Below are 22,227 nucleotides of genomic sequence, written 5' to 3'. Positions count from 1 at the left end.
TGATTTTGAAAAAAGCTGGTATAAAAAAAAGTTGGGAGTTGTTTTTGTGTTTTGTAAACATTCAGCTTCAGCTTTTTTTCATAGTTTTGGGTGAAAAAAAGCAAAAAACAAGAAGCTGCAAAACCCAGCTTTGAAAAACTGACTTTTTTTTTCACATATGTTTTATAGAAAAGTTTACTAAACACTATAATACTGTTTTTTTTTTTTTTTTTTTTCAAAAGCACTTTTACAAAAAAGTTTACCAAACACTTTGCTACTTTATTTCACAGCTGCTTATTCTCACAGCACAACAGAAGTAGTTTTTTTTCAAAGTACAGCAATATCAAACCAACCCTAAGAAACATAACTAAAAAAAAATACAAATAGAAAATTTCTTGCACACATGTGAAACTGTCATCCGGAGGTAAATAGGAATGACTTCCACAATAGAACGAGCCAAGTAATACCCAATTATTTGTAATTTTACTTTTTCTCTAAGAAATGTAACGGTTGTTTGGAGGAGTTAACTCAAGGAACAGATGGAAACCAATTAGGCTTGTGACATGGTTTGGCACAGAAAATTGGGAATAGCATATCCGAACTCCTTATAATCAAATCAATAATCTTATTCTCTGCTCGAATTATGTACGTAAGATTGAAATTATTATTAGGAAAAGTAATGAAAATGACTTGAAAACTTTAAGTTTTAACAATAAAGACAAAATAAAGAGTAAAGTGAATAGTACCAAGATTGACTTTTTAGTATAAAAATATGGTTTTTCGTTAAAGTGAACAATACCGGGAACTTTTCATTAAAGTTCCCATTATTATCTTCAAACTAACACAAAGCATTTGTCCGGATTAATGAAGATCTAGTCTGATCATTCAAATTCAGACAAACACTGTTACAACACGTGTTTATTTAGATTTATATATAAAGCTTATACTGTGCTTAATACTTAATTAGTTTCAAGTAGAGTTTTCAGATTGTAACCCGCAGTGGAATTCGGAGTCCCAATCCAGAGTTGCTTGGCAAGCTGCTCGTATGTCCTTTCAGTTGGATGAAAAGGATCAAAGAAGACATATTCACTAACATTTTGACATGAAGAGTAACCTCCCTTCACTCCACAGCTCAAATGTCCTCGATATGGACCACGGCCGCAGCATGCTGCCTTTCCTTACACAAAACCTTTGCCAAGTACAATACCACAATTAATTAATTAATAATATGAAATTATGAATGAAACATCAGAGTAAACCGTGCATATATACACAAAATAGCACTTTGAAAAAGTCGTCATGCACTTCTTAAGAGCAATTTGTCCTTGTGTATAATAAGGTAGCAGTGCACGATCGCCTTTTAGAGTTGCAATAACAACTTTGGCAAAAGATTATGAACATTGAGTGAGTATCACCATATTTGGGAGGGTGATCTATTCTTCGTTTCAGAAACTCATAAGCTTCAATGAGTGAGTATCGAAATCCCTTGAGTTCATTCTCTAGCTTTTCCAGGGTTTTGAGAAGTGCTTTATCGTGGAGTACCACATATGGTGTAATTTCCTCAAAGCAAGCACCATTTTTATTTTCAAGTGCTCTTCCGTATGGAATACAAGCAGCAGGCCACATGCCAAGAAACCCAAAATTTCTTCCTCCATTCCTGTAAATTTCCTAACACATCAAAATTCTAAATTATTAATACTTTATAGGAAAAATATATCTTGTCAAATTAACTATTTATTTCTTTTTTCGGTATTAAAATTTACTTTGATCGCTGAAGTTATGTTGCCTATCACCAGTCCTACATATTTCTCAGGGGAGTAGGAACGAAGCACACTGGAATTTTTCTCAAAAGGGACAATGTAATCGTTGCTTCCGAAGGCAAACAAGTAAACAGCTCTTGATAGCAGAGTTGCGGCTTCATCATGCCCTAATTCCTGTCTCAATGACTTTCTAACGCTTTCTAAATTTGACAGTTGAGAAGGAAGGTCTATCACCTGAAAGGAGGTTACAGAACAATGAATTCCATCGTGAAGAGAAATATTTGATGTATGATATATGTAAAATAAATGTAATAATTCTCATATGACCTATGGGATTTTATTTTTATGAATTGTGGTGCTTTAAGAATAATAAGCTATAAAGTAAATATTTTTAAGAGGGTTATCAGCGGGAGAAGGAATGTTGCATCGTCTAGTAAATTTTAATGTAAAGTTGTTGCAGCTGTATACAATGACTAAAATGGATGGGTTGTTCAAAATTTCATGTACTGGACATTTTAGCAAAAAAGAAGAGTTGCATTTATGGTGGTGGGTGGTGACGACGATGGTGATTAGGAGTTGCGGTAATGGAAATAGTGGTGGCGGGTCAGTGGGGGGATGGTAGGGGTATTGGTGCGGGTGACGGTGGTGCTGGCGGCAGTGGTAGGCTGGTGGAGGTGTATAGGTAGCAATGGTGGTGGGAATGTTGGCTGTGGCGCGACTAAGTTCAAGCACTGGCAGACGTGGTGAATGTGGTGGTGGCGGTGAGGGTTTTGTTGGCGCATTGGTGGTGGGAGTGGTGGCGGCAGTGGTGGGCTGGTGGAGGTGTATAGGTAGCAATGGTGGCGGGTATGTTGGCTGTGGCAACTAAGTTGAGGCACTGGCAGAGGTGGTGAAAATGGTGGCGGCGTTGGTGGTGGGAGTGGTGGTGGCGATGGTGGTCTGGGGTTGTTGGCAGTGGCGGCTAATCTAGGTGGGGGATGGTCGCGTTGCTCCCCAAGGGATAGTGTGCAAAAATGCGAAAGAAAGACAAGCAACTGGTACAAAAATTGAAATGATTCATTAAGGAACAGTGTTCAAGATACCAATGTGATTTTTGAACGATCTATGAAGGAAAGGGCATTAAGAAGAAAGCGCGGGGCTTCATTCTTGTAAACTCGAAGAAGGAAAAATTGGAACTTCAAGAAGAAGAAGATAGGAAGCAAGAGGGCTCAAAGTGGCATCGTCAGAACACAAAGAACAAGAAAAATAGAGAAAATATCTCTCTAATATCAATAAAAAAAGAAAAAGAAAAAGGAACCAATAGAGACCACCAATAGTTTACTTTAACCTGCCCGCTGACGACATCGGGGGCATCGATGCTTATGGAAGCAAGATCAGCAGTAATGTTTAGGGTACGGTGCTGTTTCTTGCCAAAGTCAGCCATAGACTTGGCCCTCAGCACATCATCCACTGTGCTCAGCCGTATGGGAATCGTTCCTCTCGGACATCTCGTCCTGTTTCCATGCCACATTTGCTGCAGTGCAACCTTAATCACATTCATCTTCTTCGTTGCTACTGCTCTTGGCCATTCCGGTGCCTTCCTCTGCAGTTATATACGTACATAAATGTGATTAAGGCCATTCCGGTGCCTTCCTCTGCAGTTATATACGTACATAAATGTGATTAACTCAACAAATTAATACTAATATATCAGCACCAAACCCTAGCTAGGTCATGATTAACACAACATTTCAATTCTATGATACCATTTAACTTACATAACAAACTGTTTTTCTTTTGATACAAGCGATTTTTACACAAATTCATCTAAACTACAAGGAATGCATATTTGTTTTACACTAAATCCACTAAATTACAGAAGAACAATTCGAACTTGAGTACAAAATGAAATCATAACTACTCTAGCTAATTACTTTTACCTCAATACATAAATTAAAAGTTCCTTAACGAACTTGATGCTAAAGTAAAATGAACTTACATCACATCTTGTAATGGTATCGGGGGGAAAAACTGGGGATACTGGATAAATAGAAAATGGCGTATCGAAGAAAGCAAGGAAAGTTGAAAACCAATGCATAGTTACAAATCAGTTTTCCTTGAGAACAAAAAACAAACACCTAGTGTGCAAGTCTGAAAGTTGAAAACCAAGCTCTGATGCTTCACTTGATGATTAAACCTTGATGGTGGTGAGCGCAGATACCAGAGAGGCGCACTGCGTTACCTGTTTCTCTTATAAGTAGAATCGAAGAAAGCAAGACAGTAATTCATTAAAAATCATCTTACTAGTCACAACACAGTGATGATTTGCAGACAAATATGGGAGGACTTGCCTACCATTGGACAATTATAACTAAACCGAACCTATCATAATGAAATTGTCTATCCCTCCTAAACACTAAACCCTCTATGCTAACAAACAAATAGACTTCAAATACAAAATCTTTACATTCCATTTTGGGCACTCAAAATCATGACCCATACGGCTCCACCTTATCACCTCCGTAAGCATAAACACTGTAGCCATACCCGCATCGAACCAGCATCATACCACTTCCCATATGTATCTGAGCCCAAATCGGATCGGCTTCGGTTGTATCCCCCATACCTATCATCTAAATAGGAGCCGTTAGAGCCACCGCCGTGATCGAATTTCAGAGAATTCTCATATACAGAACACATACATGAGCATATTGGAACAAGCTTTGGGATTTTTACCTTACAGAAGAAGTTGCGAACTTGGGTGCACAGTTGACGGAAGGGAGGACGAGTTTGCGAGGAACTCGTTGGGTTTGCAATTAGAGATGGTTTTGTTTCTGATTCCGAAAAGGTTGAATTGGACTCGGCTATGCAAAGGTGGAAGCGTTTGGAAATTTTTGAAGAGGAACAGAGAAGCTGCAAGAGAGAAATGAAAATGAGGAGGGAGAGCTAACACACTCTCTTTGAAAATAGGGAGTTAGAGATTTTGGGCGCCATGCCAAAATTTTGGCAGCCCTCCAAATTTTTAATCTCCCGCCTCCTCCAAATGTTTTCAATTATGAAGATAAAAACATTCACCACGGACCAAAGGCGTGGTGAATTCACAAAAGACGATGTGGTAGTTTGAAGTAACCACTATGAGCATATCTTGTGGTAATTATGATATTTCATCACGGATATAAATGTCCGTTGTAGATTATTCGTTTTTAACAACGGGTCAAAATTTGACCATGGTGGATTAATGTTATCTACCACGAGTTAAACTTGGCTGTGGTAATTGAATAGTTTTTACCATGAGCTATATATGCCCGTGATAGAATTGACGTGGTAGATAAACTGTTTTGTTCTAGTGTTCCCTTGGCTCTACATGGTTGTCAATGTGTGGATCTCTCACATGTGACCCACTAATTCGATCCCATGTGAGGGGCGTGTTGAAATATCCCACATCGACTGTATCTCTGTGAAAATAAGAGTTTAAATATGCTTAATGCCACTCCAACTAATACTGAGGCCTTTTGTGATAAAACTCCACACCTGACGGATTTTGATGGTGGTAATTACCAAGTTGAGGACAATATATGTGTTGTTGAAAATGGGTATTTGGCCCGTCTCTTTGATAATTCTATAGCTTCTAGTCACGCCCAACATTTTTCTCTTTACTTTTTATTTTTATGTTTGATTTTATGAACAAACGATATTATCTAGACTTAGGGGGTGGGGGAGTGGTTCAAATTTGCTAGCAAACGATATTATCCTCACAATGTGCTATGAATAATGTGGTTCAAATCTGCATTTGACAAGAATCAAACTTAATACCTCTCACTTACAAGTAAAGAGAAATATCATCTTTTTCGTAATATTAAGTGACATTTTCCTCTTCACTCCTTCTTGACTAGGGCTAGGCATGGGCCGGACTGGGCCCAATTTTGAAGAGACTGGACCGGACCCAGATTTAAAAGAATGGGCTGAGCCGAGCTAGGTACAACAAATTCTAATTCAAGAACAGGACCTAATCTGGCCCGTTTCAAACGGGCCAGTTCGGGCAGGGTCCATGGGTCTTCTCTTTTTTTTTTTTTTTTTTTTTCTTCTCTCTTCTTCGTTTGCTCTCTCAAATCTCGATCTTTCCAGGAGATGTCGGTGATGTCCTCTCCGCTCTCGCCTTCAAGCTCAGATCCTCCGTGTCGCCAATGAGATCGAGACCTGCTAAAGATTTTTAAGATTTGTTGGGGTTTTTTCAAAATTCCCAATACAACCAATTACCGAAAATCTCAAAATTCAATATAACCCAGTTGATATCCTTAGGAAAAACCTTCAAAGCAACAAACTTTAATAAAAAATTGAATTTTAGACAACCCACCCAGATGACTAAATTCCTAAGATTGCATTACAATATAACCCAATTGATCAAAATCCAAAATTTAACAATATACCACAATTTAGCTCCAAAGCAGTGATTGCATGCATCAGAAAAAAATAACAAATTCCTTCTCTGGAATTATTATTTTTTACTTAGAATCCCCACAAACAACTTAAAATTAAGAAACAAACTAGAGAGATAGCACCAATGGAAGACCTCAATAACTGGGTAAGCTTCGAACTTTTTCTCCTAGTCGGCGAGGACGCCAATCTCCTTCTCTGTGAGGCCGTCGAGGGAGGCGGTGCTATCCTTATCCTTCTTGATCATCTTTGCCAAAGCCTTGCTGGTGTCCTTGCAGCTAATATCGCGTCTGCACTGACGAAGAAGCCGAAGTCATGACGATGAACGGTGGTAGTTGGAGTCCACATAGACACCTTCAGATTGATGCTTGAATGGGGGATTCGAGATTGAGAGAAGAGTCCACTGACTTAGGAAATATCGATGATTCGATAGTGGGGAGAGAGACCGAGAGTAAGATTTGTTTTAAATCAATGGTGGAGATTTAATCTCCATATAATGGACGGTACCAACGGTCCTGGTCGGTGGTCCTTTTTTTTTTTCTTCATAAATTTGGATTCGGCCCGCCCCGCCAATTACATGGACTCGCCCCGGCTCGCCCCATTTTGAGTTTACAAAATCTGTACCAGCCCCGAACTAACTGAACCCGGCCCACCCCGCAGGTCCTAGGCCCATTTGTCTAGCCCTACTCTTGACAGCCCTAAAAATTAATAAATTTTATTTAATTCTGATTATGTCCTTGAATGAAAAGACAATAAAGGATAAATTTCCCACCCAATCACTCTTGCCAAAACCAAACCCTAAAAACATGTAAATTAAAACCTCTTCCCACCTAGCACTCACGCCAAAAGCCTCAAAAAACCCAACTCCATCATCTTCCAAGTTTTTTTGATGCATTGATACATATATTTGAAGAATGAACAACGAAGACGTGGCAATCTAGAAGAGGCATGGAACCATTTTTTAAAAGATTTAATCGTGCTCTATAATTTGAGATTTTTTGGTATCGTGAAATGTTCGGCAGATCGGGACCAACCGAACACAGAACTAAAGTTGTTTTCTTTAATTTATATTCGGCAAGAATTTTACCGAATATTACTTGATAAGTTTGGTGCTGTGTACCCAAAATTTCTTGTTAGTTTGGTTAGATAGTTCCGAACACTGGGTTTTCTCTTTTAGGAACAAACTACTCTCGAAGAAATTTGTATTAGGTGGTAAGTTAAATACATGCTTAATGTACATGTATGGTGAGAAAATATGGTCTAATTGCTATATTAATTACATAGGACGGATATGTGGCACTAATTTTTTTTTTTGCACAACTTTTGACACACATTTGTGTGGACCCCACTCCGTAATGTTTTTAATAATTCAAACCGTCTCTCTTTTAGGATATCATTCATACGTCATCAATGAAAAAACTTAGACAAATCCAATACTATTAAGACATTCATTCGCAGTAACAAAAGTAAACGAATACGGTTCTACAAAGAAAACCTGAAACTCTTAATCCAACGGTCATATGGTTTCAAAATTGAGTGATTTTTGACAGACATGATCTTTGAGGGAAGATCTAAAAGATAGACAGTTTGGATCGTTGAAATACATTACGAAGCGCCCCAAAAAAACATGTGTAAAAAATTATGTAAAAAAATTAGTACCATGGATCTGTCCCCCTAATTACACATAAGAGTTACAAAATAAATAATACTATTTTGTAGACAAATAGTTTCAAAATCATAATCAATGCACTGCTAATGCACATGAGAAATTGGGTAAGAAAATCTCGAAAAATAAGCTCAAGTCAAGAATTTGGTTCTTTTTCCAGTTTTATACTTCCTTATGGTGCTCATGATTTATTGGTACTTGTTTCCAAAAATACAATTACCACCTCTTTACAATAATAGCACTCTAAATCATAAGATTCCAGCGAACTACAATTATGTTGAACTCGCTCATACTCACTTAATCTCTAAGTATGGAATGATCTCATATAGTGGCGGATCCAGAATTTTAAACTAAAGGGATCCCAATAATAAAGGTAAAAAAATTTATAGATAAAAATAACATTAAAAAGTTAAATTATAATACATTTTCTTCATGAATCATACGCAAACAACATTATAAACTATAAAATTCTAATTCAAGCATCTACGATGATGTTTCATAGTCTGAAAATGTTCCATTTGCAAATATGCTCTTTGCTTGAAAAACATTTCCATGTTTCTTATCTCTACACTACACATTAGAATACCAAAAATTCTTATTTGACTCTTGAACCAAATGGTGGTGGTGTGGATATTTGAAACAAATTGAGATTTGATATTCGAGTAAAATTAAAATATGAGTTTGGGTGGGATTTTTGGATTTTAGGGTTTTGAGAATTGGGAAATTGAGGATTGGATATGCGAAAATTGGGGGTTTTAGGTTTTGGATGGGGACAGGGATGAGTAAGGTATGGGGATTTGGGAAGAGTGACGGGGGTCTTCGGGACTTAAAACAAAAAGGAAGCAAACGACAGCGTTTTGCCATTGTGTAATGTTTTTTTTTTAATTTTTTAAAAAAGGTTTCAATCAGTTGGCTAAAACGTGCGTCTCGGGCCAAGGCTTAAAAGGGCAAAATTTTATTTCTTCCTCCACACTTTGTCTTCCCCATGAGGATGCCATTGCTGCAGCTGCACAACCTTCATTCGAGTATGAGGGTCCCTGAAAAATTTCAAGCAACGATTCAAGGGTCTTCGAGGGGTCTTGGGAGGTCCCTCTGTGGATCCACCACTGATCTCATATGAACTTGTATGACTCAACTAATTAATTGATTAATGACTCAATGCGATCGAGCCTTTATATAGATGTGGAAGTGATTTTTCTTCATAATAGTTGTTGATAAGACCCAATTCTCAGAAACCCTATTTAACCTGCAAGTAGCACAAGAATGACTACGGAAGAAGAGGGAAGGAAGAGAGGAGGCAAAGCTCCAATATCTTTTTGTATTGATTTGTATTGTGTAAAACTGATTTGCCTTCATTTCTAGGAGCTACGCTCCTTTTATACAAAGTCACCATCCTTTTAAATGCCAGCTGGCATATTAATTAATTCCCAGCATAAAACCTAAATTATATTTTTTCTCTTCAATTCAAAAGGAAAGATTGTTCTCTTTCTCCTTAATTGAACTGTCACAACCATATTTCTGAATGATCACATCCCATCAAATACTATTTCCATTCAAATAAAATAATTCAATTCAGTTTGAAACCTTTACAAACCCATCAAATAATTACTTTAGTCTAAAGTAGGAAGGGAAATCGCACTATTCATATGAACAGTGTTTTGTAAGACATTTCAGTTTATTTACAAGACTGCCACAGCCTCTCTATGCCGCTAATCTTGATTTACAGGTGTTGATGATCGTGGGAAAGGAAGAACAATGGTAAAGCCGGCCTTTTCCATTCCCTTCTCAAACCCTCCTTGCCTCTTCCATCTCGCAGACCCCGCGAGAACGACGCAAACGGTCTTGCCTCTGTCCTATCCTCCTCTCGCCGCCGTCTCCCTTCTCTCGCTAATGTCGTCTTACTCCACCTTTTGTGTCAGGAAGGCCCATGCGTGGTTTTTTGGGGTGGGGATTTCAGATTTCAAGGGGGGAGAGAGGCTGTGCTTCGTTTCGATCGGGCCAAGCCTCCATGATTCGATCGGATCGAGGTGATGGGGGCAACGCGAGGGGTTGAGGTGGCGTCGGGAAGGTATGTCGCTTTTTTCTTCCCCTTGCTGATGCATAAACCCATCAGTTCCTCTGTAATTCGTTTAGGTTTTTCATTATTCTTTTTCGATTTGTTTTGTCAAAATTGAAATGGAATTTTTTGGCTGGATTTTGTGTTAGGTTGCGAGAGGGTTCTGTTTAGGGTTTTCTCTCCGTCCCACTCCCTCTCTGCTTCTCTTATTCAGTTTGACGTAGTTTTGCAATTTAGGATTCAGTGCATTTCAATCTTTTTTACTGGAATATACGTACATATAAATGTATAAATTTGTTCAATTTTTCTGTACACAGGGCTGGGTTAATTTGATTCTTGACCTATGGTTGGATATTATATTACAATTGTGGGTTCTATTTTCAGGGGTGGATGAAAAGAGACACCTATCAGAGCTTCCAACAACTCAAAGGTCAGTGATTCTTCCTTCTCCTCTCTAATCCTCTTTCTGCTATTTCAATTTGTAGGATTTAATTTAGGGTTTTAAGTTGGAAACTTTAATTTAACATTTTCAGTTGCAGAGCTTGGTGTATACAACAGTTAGGGTTGTTGATTTTGATTGCTGGTCTACTAAATATTTTATAACATGTAAACAAGGAGTAGATACTTTGTATGCCATGGATAGGGAATGGATACATAATTAGATCAATTGATGGGTGCCTTTGTTTTATATATCTACATCCAGCAATACCTGGTATTCTGTGTTTTGTTGTTTTAGCTCTGTGTCTTGATCAATTTCATGTTGTTACTGTCTCTTTAATTTTTTTTAAACGTTATTCCAACGGTCCTACAAAGATATTCATAACTGGAATGAATAAGCAAACTGATGAATTCAACTGTGAGTTTAAATGATTGAGAGATTCTGGTGGTTATTGGATTGCTTAGGGAACGTAATTGTTGCCTCTGTTGCCATTTTGGTAGTCATATATGTACAGGTCAATTTCGTCAATTTTGCAGATTGTGATGGATGAACACCAGCATCCCAATGGAATCCCCGTTACATGTTTTACCCTCCAATCTATTTATGCGCAAAGTGATGAAGAAAAGCTTGAATTTGAATATGAATCAGGGAGCACAAACATTTTGGTAAGATCATAGTATATGAATCCATTTTCTTAGGCCGTTTTAAAGCGATTTTGGTCCTTCAGATTTCAATAAGGAAACACAACAAGCATATTATTAGGGACACATCGATTTTCTCTTTGTTATTGTATTTGAGTTCGTAACAAATGCAGGAAGCAATATAATCTTATTATTTTTTTGATTGAACATGCAAATGATTACACCTTGCAGACAGATATCTCATCAGGTATGGAGGATGATGTTTTTCTAATTCTTAGAACTTTTTTTTTCATGCTTCTGTTTTGGTAGGACTATTGTTTCTTCGTCTCTGGGTGATCCAACCTCTACCAGATTATTTGAGGATTCCATGAGGGAAACTCTAATGCGTTTATGTTCATGATTCATGTTTCATATGATCTGACAAATGGTTTTAGCAGTAGTTGTACTTATTATGCTTGGCGTCTAGGTTTAGACTGCCCTTTTGCTTTTATTTTGCTCTTCCCTTCTTTCTTTCCCTTTGCTTCAGAGAGGAGCAAACTAACCTTTTGTTTTTGGTTTTGTGGGGAAATAGGTATGAGGGTTGGACAATGAATCTATTAGCATTTCCGCAATTGCTTTTATTTTGTAACTTTTGGGGTTTTGTCCGTGTGCTCAGATGCTGTCTGATTTCAGTCTTTTTTGCTTTCTGGAAACACTGTTGTTCGAATTTTGCAGCTAGATGTCAAGGTGCTAGCGAAGGCTATGCAGGTGTGTTCCTATTAATTGCAATTTCGTTACATTCTATATTCAGATATTCTTAATTCCAGCAATTGATTTCATGCAACTACAATTTTCGAAAAGGTGCAGATATTCTCATTTGCTAATTTACTTATCAATCTCCATTTTCCATGGATTAATGCTTATCATCTGCAAACCCCATTGCCCCTATATCTTAAAGTTTTCCTCTTCTTTTTCCCCCTCATCTGGGTGCATATAATTTGGGCTCATTGTCATTTTTTAATTACTTACTGGTACTTTAGTTTACAATCTAGGCCATTCAGTCAATTGCTTTCTCAAATTATTGTATTTTGAGTAAAAAATTATTGGGTTAGTTAGGCTGCTGTATTTGGGGTTAGGGGAGATGTCAGTGTCACAAGCAGATTTGGGTTTGGGGGATGGGTATAGGATTTCAGGGAGAAAAATGGGGAGGATTTTCGGGACAAAAGGGGGGGATTGAGTGGTCGATTTGATGGGAGAGAAAGAGAGGAGAGCGTGATTTAGGGAAAGAGAGAGAGAGAGAGAGAGAGAGAGAGAGAGAGAGAGAGAGAGAGAGAGAGGAGATTGTGATTTGAGGATTAGGTGAAAACAAAGCAGCTTCGAATCACTCAATTCAAAACTGACCCTTCTGTTACCCGCCTCTGCTTGCTTGCTCCCTTTCTCAATCGATGAGTTCTCTCACCATAATTCAGGTCTCTAATTTTTTAATGAAAGTAAAACCAAACGGTGCAAAGCACGGGAAGCTGACGGCAGGAAAGAGAGATTGAATTAGGGAATTCGAACTGATGAGATTATTTTGGTGAGAGAGATGGCCACGGCAACGGGAGAGACGACGGTTGAGATATAGGCAGCAAGGAGTAGGGCTGCAGTTGAGGCTTTGAGTAGGCTCCAGGAAGCAGAGAACAAAGTGTGCAAGTTGAAGATATTTTGATTCATCCTTTACTGTTTGATTGATCATTTTCTTTTTAAAAATTGTTATAGATATTTTGTTCCTTCATTAAAATTGTCATAGATCTTTGTAGGTTGTTTAGTTCACCTCTAGGGTTAGCTGTATGTCTTTGTAAATTAGGGGGTTGTGCTATGTTAATTGCTTTGTTTCTTGGTTGTTTTTTGTCCTTTGCTTCTAAGAAAACCGAAATTAGCCATTTTCGTCATGTAGATTGGATAAATGGTTGAACTGATACCCTCTTATTTGTTGATGAGATAGTCTACCAAAAGGTTATGGAGTTCAACGTAGGAGAGTACAATTTTTTCATACGTAGGTATTCCTCATTTTCGTTTAAGGTACTAAGTCTGAATCATGAGACGTTTTCTGATGAAGAAACGTTTTCTGATGAAGAAAACATCAACATTGTATGGATGAGTTTATCGTTTTTAATTCATTGTTTACTGTTTGATTTGCCATCTGCTTTCTTCAAATTGTCATAGATATTTTTTTTTTCGTTCTTTAAAGTTGTCATAGATTTGTTTAGGTTGTTTAGTTCATTGGCAGTCTATTGTTTTGCCTGGTAGAAAGGTCCAGTCTTGCTGTATCCTCCGACTCACTCCAGTCTGTCTCTGTCTTTGTGATTCTGGGTTCTGTTCTGCCATTTTTGCTTCTCAAAGAAACCTAATTGCAGGTTCCTTTTCCATTTCCAAGCTTCCGTTATGCTTTGTGCTGCTGTATTTTCTATTTTTAATGAGGCTCGATTGAAATAGGCATCAGTTTGATTGAAATATGCGTCAACTTGATTGATTATGCTGCTGTATTTCGAAGAATAACAACTTTAATAGGTCTTAAGTGTCTAATTCATTGAGCTATTGCATATATTGTGAGGTATTTAATTTTTCCATTGATTTTCATGTTCAAGATATAGATTTTCATTCTGTAGCTGGAGCTAACTTTCCTTTTAAGTGAGGTATTTAATTTTTTTTTTTTGTTTCTTCAGCAGATCATTTGTTCATATTTTTCATTGCAACCTTTTATGTGTATAAATATGCATGTGATTTTTTTTTTCCAGGAAAAGAATTGCGGAAAGGGAAGGTACTTGCTACCAAGGTGTGTTTCATTTGGGTTTTTAATGGCTAGAAAATTAGAATTAATAATTGCAAGCGAATTTTCCTGAGAAACAATCACATTATTGGATCTAAGTTGCTAATTGTTTTAATTTTGTATAGGCTGCAATAAAATCTGCACCCACAATGGCCACAATTGGAGGAGTCAAGAACCCTGACCGCTACCGCCCTGGAACCGTCGCTCTACGGTGAGTTTTCAACACAATATAGTTCAAATCCTCTGAATCATGTTCTTGAATTTTACTATATTGCATTTCGTTATCTGAACTCTGTTCTTTCAATCTGGTTACCTGAATCGTGCCTAATATTTGATGTGGCTGGTGGCTTTGTATGGCTGGCTGGTGTGATTTGGGACTGTTTTTAGTTAATGGGAGACATGGCACAAAGGTGTGGGGCAATGAAGTCAAGTGGGATTAGGAATTTAGTTTAGTAGAGTTTTTGCTAATTTATGGGATTAAGCGTTCTCAGGTATGTATTTTTTTGAGAAGAAACTATAACAATTTATTAAAAAAGAAAAGAGAAATACACAGAAGTGGATAAGAAATACACCAAGAACAGAACAAGAAAATCTCTCAGGTATGTATGGATGTGTGATCTGAATAATATGAATTAGAATTTTTTGGTTAGTGTCCAATTAGTGAAGAAAGGATGATTCTTTTTGTTATCATGCATATTTAAGTTGTAAACATCTGAAAAGCTGCTTAATTGAAGTGAAATTTCCAGTTTTTGAGCCTGATTTCAAGTCTTGAACTTTGAATTTGTCTATACCTAGCTCAGCTGAAGCTATCCACGTCGTAGTTTAAAGTATTTGTATTGGTAACTATGTGTTTAAGTTGCGCAAATGAGTTGCCCCAATATCTTTTGTGTGCAATTTGGTGTAGAAATGTGGGTTTTGATGTTTTGGCAGGCATTGGGAAAAAAAAATGAAATTGGTTTTCTCTCAATGCATAGTTAATCTTAAAATACAGTTTATTAAATTGGGTTCATGATATATGGGTGGTAGCAAATTAGGAACGTCGACTCTTGTAATGAAGAGGCTGATGAGAGACTTCAAGAGGCTGCAACAGGACCCGCCTGCAGGGATTAGTGGGGCACCCCAGGATAACAATATAATGCTGTGGAAAGCTGTTATATTGGGGTAAGTTGGAAAAATGCAGTGCATAAAAGAAATCTACTGTTGTTTTCTCTTCTATTATGCAACATTAATATTTCACATTTTTGGTAGGAGACGCGGTAAGTTGGAAAAATGCTTATATTTCTTATTTTTGGAACCCTTTATCTCATTGTTTCTTAAGTAGTTTTCTGGAAGGAAGAAAAGATAGGCATTCGTAAGTCCTATCAATTTTCAATTTTTATTTTTCTTGCTTTTATTTTAGTTTCTTATTACTAATTTTAATTTTGGGTGTATTTGTTAAGGCTGGTTCAATTTTAAGTAATATTTATGGCGTAGATTGGGAAAACAAACGTGAGGTATTAATTTTTCAGAGATAGTTTATGCTTGAAATTAGCATTGTTTTTATATCTTCCAACATTGTGTTTTCTTGGAGTTACTGTGTGCTTGAAAACTTGCTGAAACAACAATGGAACAGTTTTTTTGTTTTTTGTTTACTGCTGAAACAGGTGCCAGGCCTATAGGCCATATATTTTGCCACCTTAACCGCAAGGGCAAAATATGTGTGGACTGCATCTTGCTTCTGTTTCTTACGGAAATAGGCGTCCTGCATTTTTTTTTCTTTGAACATTAGTGCTTGAAAGCTTAGCTGCTGAAACAAAAACGCAATACTTTTAATGTTTTTTGTTAACTGCTAAAACAGGCGGCTGGCCTGCAGGACATATTTTGTCGTCTTAACTTCAGAGGCAGTATATGTGTGAACTACATGTTGCTTCTGTTTCTTATGGAAATAGAGGATTTTTTGCAACCACATCTTTTGTAATCAAGAATGTTCAACTTCGTCCTGTTAATTGTACAATGTCTTTTCATATCACCTATGTTGAATGTATATAAAAACCAAGCTGTTTATCTTACCGACTCTTTTCACTCATCTATCCCTCTATTCATTCATCATTATGTTTAATTTATTCAGGTTAAATATGTCTTATTCATGCTATTAAGGCTGATGCATTCAAGTCCCGCAGCAACGCGCGGGCATATTTTCTAGTACTATCAAATACTACTAACTAAAGATTGATCAAGATTATGCAATAGTAGTTGTTATAACGAGGATGTATTTATTTTTGAATTATTCAATACAAATGGGATGTATTTATTTTGAATCTGAAGTGGTGTCTGCAACAATGTGCAGAATTGCTTATGAAACTAATAAACCCACATTATATATACTAAAACCCAGTTGGGTTTTGGCACTGTTCAGCAATAGTGTCCGGACGGATCTGCCCCTGGCTTCTCTGCTTTCTTCCGTTTTTCTTGTTTGCTTCTAGCGTTGGAGAGACCCTTATTGTTATTCTCCTTTTCTTCGGGATTCTTTCACTCTTTGGCCACGTGTTGATCATCCTGGGTATCTTTTTTTTCCATTCTGACTCCCTCTTTTATTTTATTTTTTGTGTCGTTATTCGACTCTCTCTTCTATTCCAGCGTTTTATCCTTACCTAATCCACACTGACAGCAATGGTACATGCCTTTCCGCCAAAAAATAATTAAAAAACCTTACCTCATCACACCTGGCAGCAATGATGCATGCCTTGCCACCAAAATATAATTAAAAAACAAAAATCTGGAACATGTTTGCCCCTGTTTGATGCTAGCTTGCCCGTTGCTTTTCTTCCTTTGCACAGCCTTCTCATGCGTTCTCCACTGTTTTGCCACGCGTCGATCATCGTGGATAAGTTCTCTTCAATTGCATCTCTCCAAATCTCCTTCAGTTACCTGTTGCTTTCCTTTTCTCAACCTTTGGTTTCTGATCTTCTCATCCTTCTCATTTTTCTCAGCCAAATCATCTGTGTAAATTTCTTGCGTTTAAAACCCTTTGGAAAAATAAATAGTTGTTGCATCCTCCGTTTAAAATCCCTGGATCAGTACTGATGTAGATAACATTAACATTCTGTAACAATATATTATAGCCTTGAAACATTTTTTTCATACGATTTTTAATCCCACAACAACGCGCGGGCAATATTTCTAGTCACTACAATAATGCAATTAGCCGACAACCCATCAGGCTGGGCCCCATTTCGCTCAGCCTTTCCCCCTTTCCTTTGCTTTTTTCTTCATTTTTGGCGAGTTTCCTTCACTTCTGGTCAATAATACGCGTCAATCATGTGCGTTTTCATACAGTTTACATGCGTCTGTGATTTTTTTTTCCCCCTTTTTTCTGTAGGAACTACTTTCTTTTTCTTATAATTAAAAGAATTTTAACGAAAAACTCATGTTACTGTTTATTTTAACGAAAAATTATATTTTTACACTAAAAAGTCAATTTTGGTACTATTTATTTTATACGTTATTTTATCCTTATCATTAAAACTCAAAATTTTTAAACTTTTTACATTAATTTTCGTTATAATTAATAAACCCGTCAACTCTATGCCAATAATGCAATTAGGAATTAGGATTGCACATGGGCGACCGACAACCCATCAGGCTGGACCCCATTTCCCTTGGCCTTTCCTTTTTCCTTCACTTTTTTCTTAATTTTTGACGAGTTTCCTTCACTTTTGGTGAATCATGTGCGTTTTCATACCCTTTTTACAGTTTACATGCGTCCGTGATTTTTTTTTTTCCTTTTTCTTGGTTGTTGTGCCGAGGCCGCCCTCCGGCTGGAAATAAGGAGGAGACAGAGAAATAAGAACTGCCGCCAGGTTGGTGAAACAGTGTCAAGCATTTTTATTGGACGCATGACTATGCATGTTGGGTTGGATCGCCAAATGGCTGGAAAAAATTTATAACCAAGCGGATTTTATTTTTATTTTTATTTTTGCCTCTGATGTTCAACTGCAAGTAGAAATTCTGTTAGTTTAAGGGATTTAAGGATTAAGTGCATTTTTTCAAAGAGGATTAGCTTGGAAGGGATAATTAAGCATCTTTAAAAGATGAGTTAAAATGTTCACATTAGTAATAACAGTAAAAAAATACTGCATTAGTGTCAACAACTTTAATTTTTTTTTTTTAACGAACGATATTATCGAAAAGACCTTACAATGAACTAACAATAATGTGGTTTAAACTTTTATTCTTACCTTTTGTTCTAAATACTTATTACATTCATGAAAAATAAATAATGTAATAAATAGTGGTTTAAATTTGACATATCGGGTGGAGAATATAATTAAAAAAAAAATCAAAATGTCACATAAGCTTTCAAATTTAAATTTTATGTTTAAAATTTGAAATCTAGTTTGGTCTAAAGATCAAATAGCCCCATCAAATGAATGCTAGTCCCAGTCACATACGGAGTTCCACTCCACCATAGCTTGGACATTATCTGATAAACCCTTTCTGTTGGGTGTCCAGAGTCAAAGAAAGCATATTCAGTAACATTTTCACATAATTGAAATTCTGCGGAGCCTGTCTTCCCACCACAGTTCGAAATTCCTCTGTATGGACCAGAGCCACAGCACGCCGCCTTTCCTTCCTTGAAACCTTTACAACATAATAATAACAAAATGAATATTAAAAACAATCTGAGAAGCTAAATCAAAACGGAGAATGCATCACGGCTAATACTTTACCGTATTTTAATGGATTGCCAATAATCTCATTTACTTGATTATAGAAATTTGCGTTTGAATATCTGAATCCTTGGAGCTTGGTCTTTAGCTTAAGAAGGTCTTTAGCAAGTACTCTACTGTGTAGTTTCACTAATGCTGTAACTTCTTCCACGCAGCTACCTAAGCTTTCTGGTTTAAGTATTCTCATGCTAGGTACACAACCGCGAGGAAAGCCGTTTGCAAAACCAAATTTCCTTCCTCCTTTCTTGTATATTTCCTGGCAAATGTATATGAAGTAGAGTAACTCATCCGAACTTTCAAAAGAAGAAAACTAGTATCACATTGTAGCATGTGTATTATATATTTTTGAGAAAGTAAACAGAATGCATTTACTTCGATCACATTGGTGAGATTTCCAATCACCATGCCAACATATTCTTCATGTGAGTGGGATTCAAACAAAGTTGAATTTGTTCCGAATGGGATGAAGTAATCATTGCCTCCAATGCTAATCAAGTAAACAGCGTTTGATAGAAATGTGTAAGCTTCTGCATCGCCTAGTTTGTGCCTCAACTGCTTCTCGACGTTCTTGAAATAACTTAGTTGAGTTTTAAGGTCTATTACCTGTATACAAGAATGACAAGGTCATGCTAATGAAGAGAGGACACAATATATATTGGCAAAATGAGTAGTCTCAACAAATGATGGCACATATTCGATAGATGGAAGTTAAATTTAACATGGCATTGCGCGGTAAAAATAAAAATTAATGATTTTTATATAGAATCTAAGTGCTGTAAAAATAATAACACATAAGAAGGCATATATATATAAGCAAGACCACATACAAATCCTTGATAGGTTTCTGCAAGAGCACCCGCTCCACCAGATGCAAAGTTCACCCCATAAATATAATTGTCGAACCCGGGTTGTAAATACGGCGTTATTAATGGCAATTTTGCATACTCAGCTGCATCATTAATAGAAATTTTAAAATCATTTGTACATAAATTATTCACTAGTATTAGATATATAACAATTCATTATTTACAGCATCTCACCGATGAAATCCGGAATTAGACGACCATCAGAAGCTCTACCGGTAGCGTAATTGAAGAAGGTTTCCCCATATGGCCAAATATTTGACTGAAAGTTACGGGAAGTATTGATGTAGTTATTATTTCCGACATCAAATAGTGAATCACCAAAGATGAACAAGGCTGCATGCTTTTTCTCGCCATGGCTGTAGCTGCTTGGAATAAGAAGGCTTGCACAGAAAGCCAGAATACATATTTGAAGCCTTAATGTTGCCATTTTTGTTCTGGTTTTGTATGTGTTATATCTTCGATCCTTTGGTTCATATATATAGGTGTCTGATTTTCTTGCGCAAAAAGTAAATGACTAATTTGTTTAGTCCAATATAGGTGCTCATAACATAATTTAATGTATACGAAGTTACGAATTTCAAACAATACTAATTTTATAATAACAAATTTGGACTCGGAATTTTGGTGTGGCTTGGCTAATCGCATACGTAAACGAATTTCAACCAGTACCGTTCACAGGGAGTCTGCCAAATTAGAAGGTTCATTGATCTATATGTCTTGTACTTTAATAATTGTATTGTACCATGAGATGAATGTTGATAATGAATCTTATGTTAATGAGAGGAGGGATGTTCATGGATTTATAAGTAGGGCCACTCCCCCATAGTGCCTATTTGTTTTATGGTGGAGCCTCAATTTTCTTCAATGAAAAATAAAAACCACTTAATACTCCTCTTTCTTTGTTACTTACGTGGCTAACAAATTCGATGTCAAATTATTATGGCCGGTCTATTATGTTAACCAAGAAAGAAAAAAAAATAGTTTCAGATAGTGCTTTGAGATTGCAAGGATTTAACAAAGAAGACTTTGTATGGCCAGAGTCAAAGAATATTCAGTAACATTGTGACATAAACAATAATGTATGACACCTCTCTTCCCTTCACAGCTCAAAGTTCTTCGATATGGACCATTGCCACTCCCTCCCTCAATGTTGGTATTCAGTTTACAAACTAATACCAAATAATGTGACAAGTTTACAAACTATATTCCACCTCTCTAATTTCACTCTTAAAAAAATTAAAGAAAGAAACAAGAATATTTGATAAAAAGAAAACAGACCCTGATTTATTTGAATGAAGAGTTACAATTCTTATTGGCTGAATCAAGTCAGCTAATCGATTAGAATTTCTTCCCTTCTGTTGGTGTAGAGAATTAGAATACAGAAAAGACCAAATGTTCACCATAACTTGGACACTTTCCGGTGAACCTTTCCGATAAACCTTTTCGGTTGGATGGAAAGAGTCGAAAAAACACACATTCAGTAGCATTGTGACATAACAGATATTCAGTCACACCTCTCTTTCCTCTACAAGTATAAATTGCTCCTTATGGACCAGATCCACATCATGCAGTCTTTCCTTCTCTCAAACCTTTAAAACATAATAATAACAAAATTAAAAAAGAATCATGACTTATTTACTTATGAAAAAAAACCAAACAAGAGAAACTAAAACTAAAAGGAGAAGGTGTTAAAGTTTGTATCTTTCTGATGCAGTTGTAACACAAGCAAGATGACTAAACCAAAACAATCACACAAAGATATGAACAACGGAAACTCACTTTATTAATTAATAAAGGATTACAAAAGAACTCACATTAATCTTCACAGTAGTTCTCTTGCCTCTCAAGTCTCTCAAATTCACACACCCTAACGTTAAGGTTTACACATATTTATACTAGACAACCTAGCCACAAACCTAATCCTAAACTAAGTTAGAATCCAAACATCACCTGGAAACTTACGTCCAAGTTTCCTATACTCATTACAACTAGGATTCCTACTTTAGTTAGGAATACAATTCCAATTTTATACCAAATCCAACAATCTCCACCTTGGTAAGAAATTCCATCAGAGACTTCATCTGCTTCCGTCGTTCCACCATTTCAAGTTTCAAACTTGTCTAACATGCACCAAATCCAAGCAATGCTTGAACTTTGATACACCAACTACCTTTGTTAACATATCAGCAGGATTATCAGCCGTAGCAATCTTCTTAACATGAATCTCACCTTCAACTATAATCTCTCGAACAAAACGATATCGCACATCTATATGTTTGGTCCTCGCATGATGTACTTGATACTGTGCCAAGTAAATGGCACTTTGACTATCACAATACACATCCAACTTGTGTTGTTTTACACCCAAATCTTCTATCAAGCCAAGTGTCCAAATGGCCTCCTTAATAGCCTCAGCCATCGCCATATATTCAGCTTCTGTGGTTGATAAAGCAATGGTTGGTTGTAGTATTGATCTTCAACATATAGGACCTTTGGCCATAATGAATACATACCCTGTGGTAGACCTTCTTTTGTCTAAATCACTAGCAAAATCAGAGTCCACATAACCAATGGAGAACTTATCAATTTCTCCGTCATTATGTTCAAAACAAATTCCTGTATTCCTTGTTCCATGAAGGTATCTCAGTATCCATTTAGCAGCATCCCAATGCATTTTTCCAAGATTATGCATAAACCTACTTACAATTCCCACTGCATGAGCAATATCGGGCCGAGTACATACCATAGCGTACATCAACCCTCCAACCAAACTGGAATAAGGAACATCTTTCATCCTAGCTTTTTCTTCATCACGCTTAGGGCATAGTTGAGTGCTCAACTTAAAATGAGGAGCAAGAGGTGTACTCACAGATTTGGTTTCCTCACTAATGCCAAACTTGTGTAGTAGTT

General features: G+C 36.8%; 1 protein-coding gene, 1 long non-coding RNA gene and 1 pseudogene across 5 annotated transcripts; 1 reads left to right on the top strand and 2 right to left on the bottom strand.

Annotated features, from left to right (window-relative positions):
• Positions 1 to 938: 938 nt before the first annotated feature.
• Positions 939 to 2,253, bottom strand: LOC137709069 (GDSL esterase/lipase 3-like; annotated as a pseudogene).
• A 7,278-nt stretch (positions 2,254 to 9,531) lies between these two features.
• Positions 9,532 to 15,878, top strand: LOC137708760 (uncharacterized). 4 transcript variants are annotated; one of them, XR_011064824.1, is made up of 7 exons: positions 9,532 to 9,886; positions 10,259 to 10,304; positions 10,850 to 10,978; positions 11,610 to 11,701; positions 13,561 to 13,608; positions 13,711 to 13,748; positions 13,868 to 15,878. It is a non-coding gene; the product is annotated as an uncharacterized lncRNA (long non-coding RNA). The 4 variants fall into 4 exon arrangements; XR_011064825.1 differs by having other exon boundaries at positions 9,540 to 9,886; positions 10,850 to 11,701; positions 13,868 to 13,953; positions 14,130 to 15,878; XR_011064826.1 differs by having other exon boundaries at positions 9,540 to 9,886; positions 10,850 to 11,701; positions 13,868 to 14,903; positions 15,386 to 15,878.
• Positions 15,879 to 17,960: 2,082 nt separating this feature from the next.
• On the bottom strand, positions 17,961 to 19,769 carry LOC137709383 (GDSL esterase/lipase 1-like). Its single transcript, XM_068448477.1, has 5 exons — positions 19,492 to 19,769; positions 19,279 to 19,400; positions 18,824 to 19,054; positions 18,452 to 18,707; positions 17,961 to 18,362 (listed from the first exon to the last, which is right to left on the bottom strand). The coding sequence occupies exons 1-5, from the start codon at positions 19,742 to 19,744 to the stop codon at positions 18,124 to 18,126; spliced, it is 1,101 nt and encodes a 366-aa protein (XP_068304578.1). The 5' UTR covers positions 19,745 to 19,769; the 3' UTR covers positions 17,961 to 18,123.
• Positions 19,770 to 22,227: the final 2,458 nt, after the last annotated feature.

This window comes from Pyrus communis, chromosome 11 (assembly GCF_963583255.1).
Source record: "Pyrus communis chromosome 11, drPyrComm1.1, whole genome shotgun sequence".
Taxonomy (NCBI): Eukaryota; Viridiplantae; Streptophyta; class Magnoliopsida; order Rosales; family Rosaceae; genus Pyrus; species Pyrus communis.
Note: the sequence above shows the minus strand (reverse complement) of the source record. Positions and strands in the feature narration are given on the sequence as shown.

Bases quoted from the DNA above. Each gene is read 5' to 3' on its own strand.
- LOC137709383 (XM_068448477.1), bottom strand. From the start codon at position 19,744: ATGGCAACATTAAGGCTTCAAATATGTATTCTGGCTTTCTGTGCAAGC. The intron at 19,401-19,491 runs GTGAGATGCTGT...TTAATGATGCAG, and splicing joins TCTAATTCCGGATTTCATCG to CTGAGTATGCAAAATTGCCA. The intron at 19,055-19,278 runs GTATGTGGTCTT...TCTTGTATACAG, and splicing joins CAGAAACCTATCAAGGATTT to GTAATAGACCTTAAAACTCA.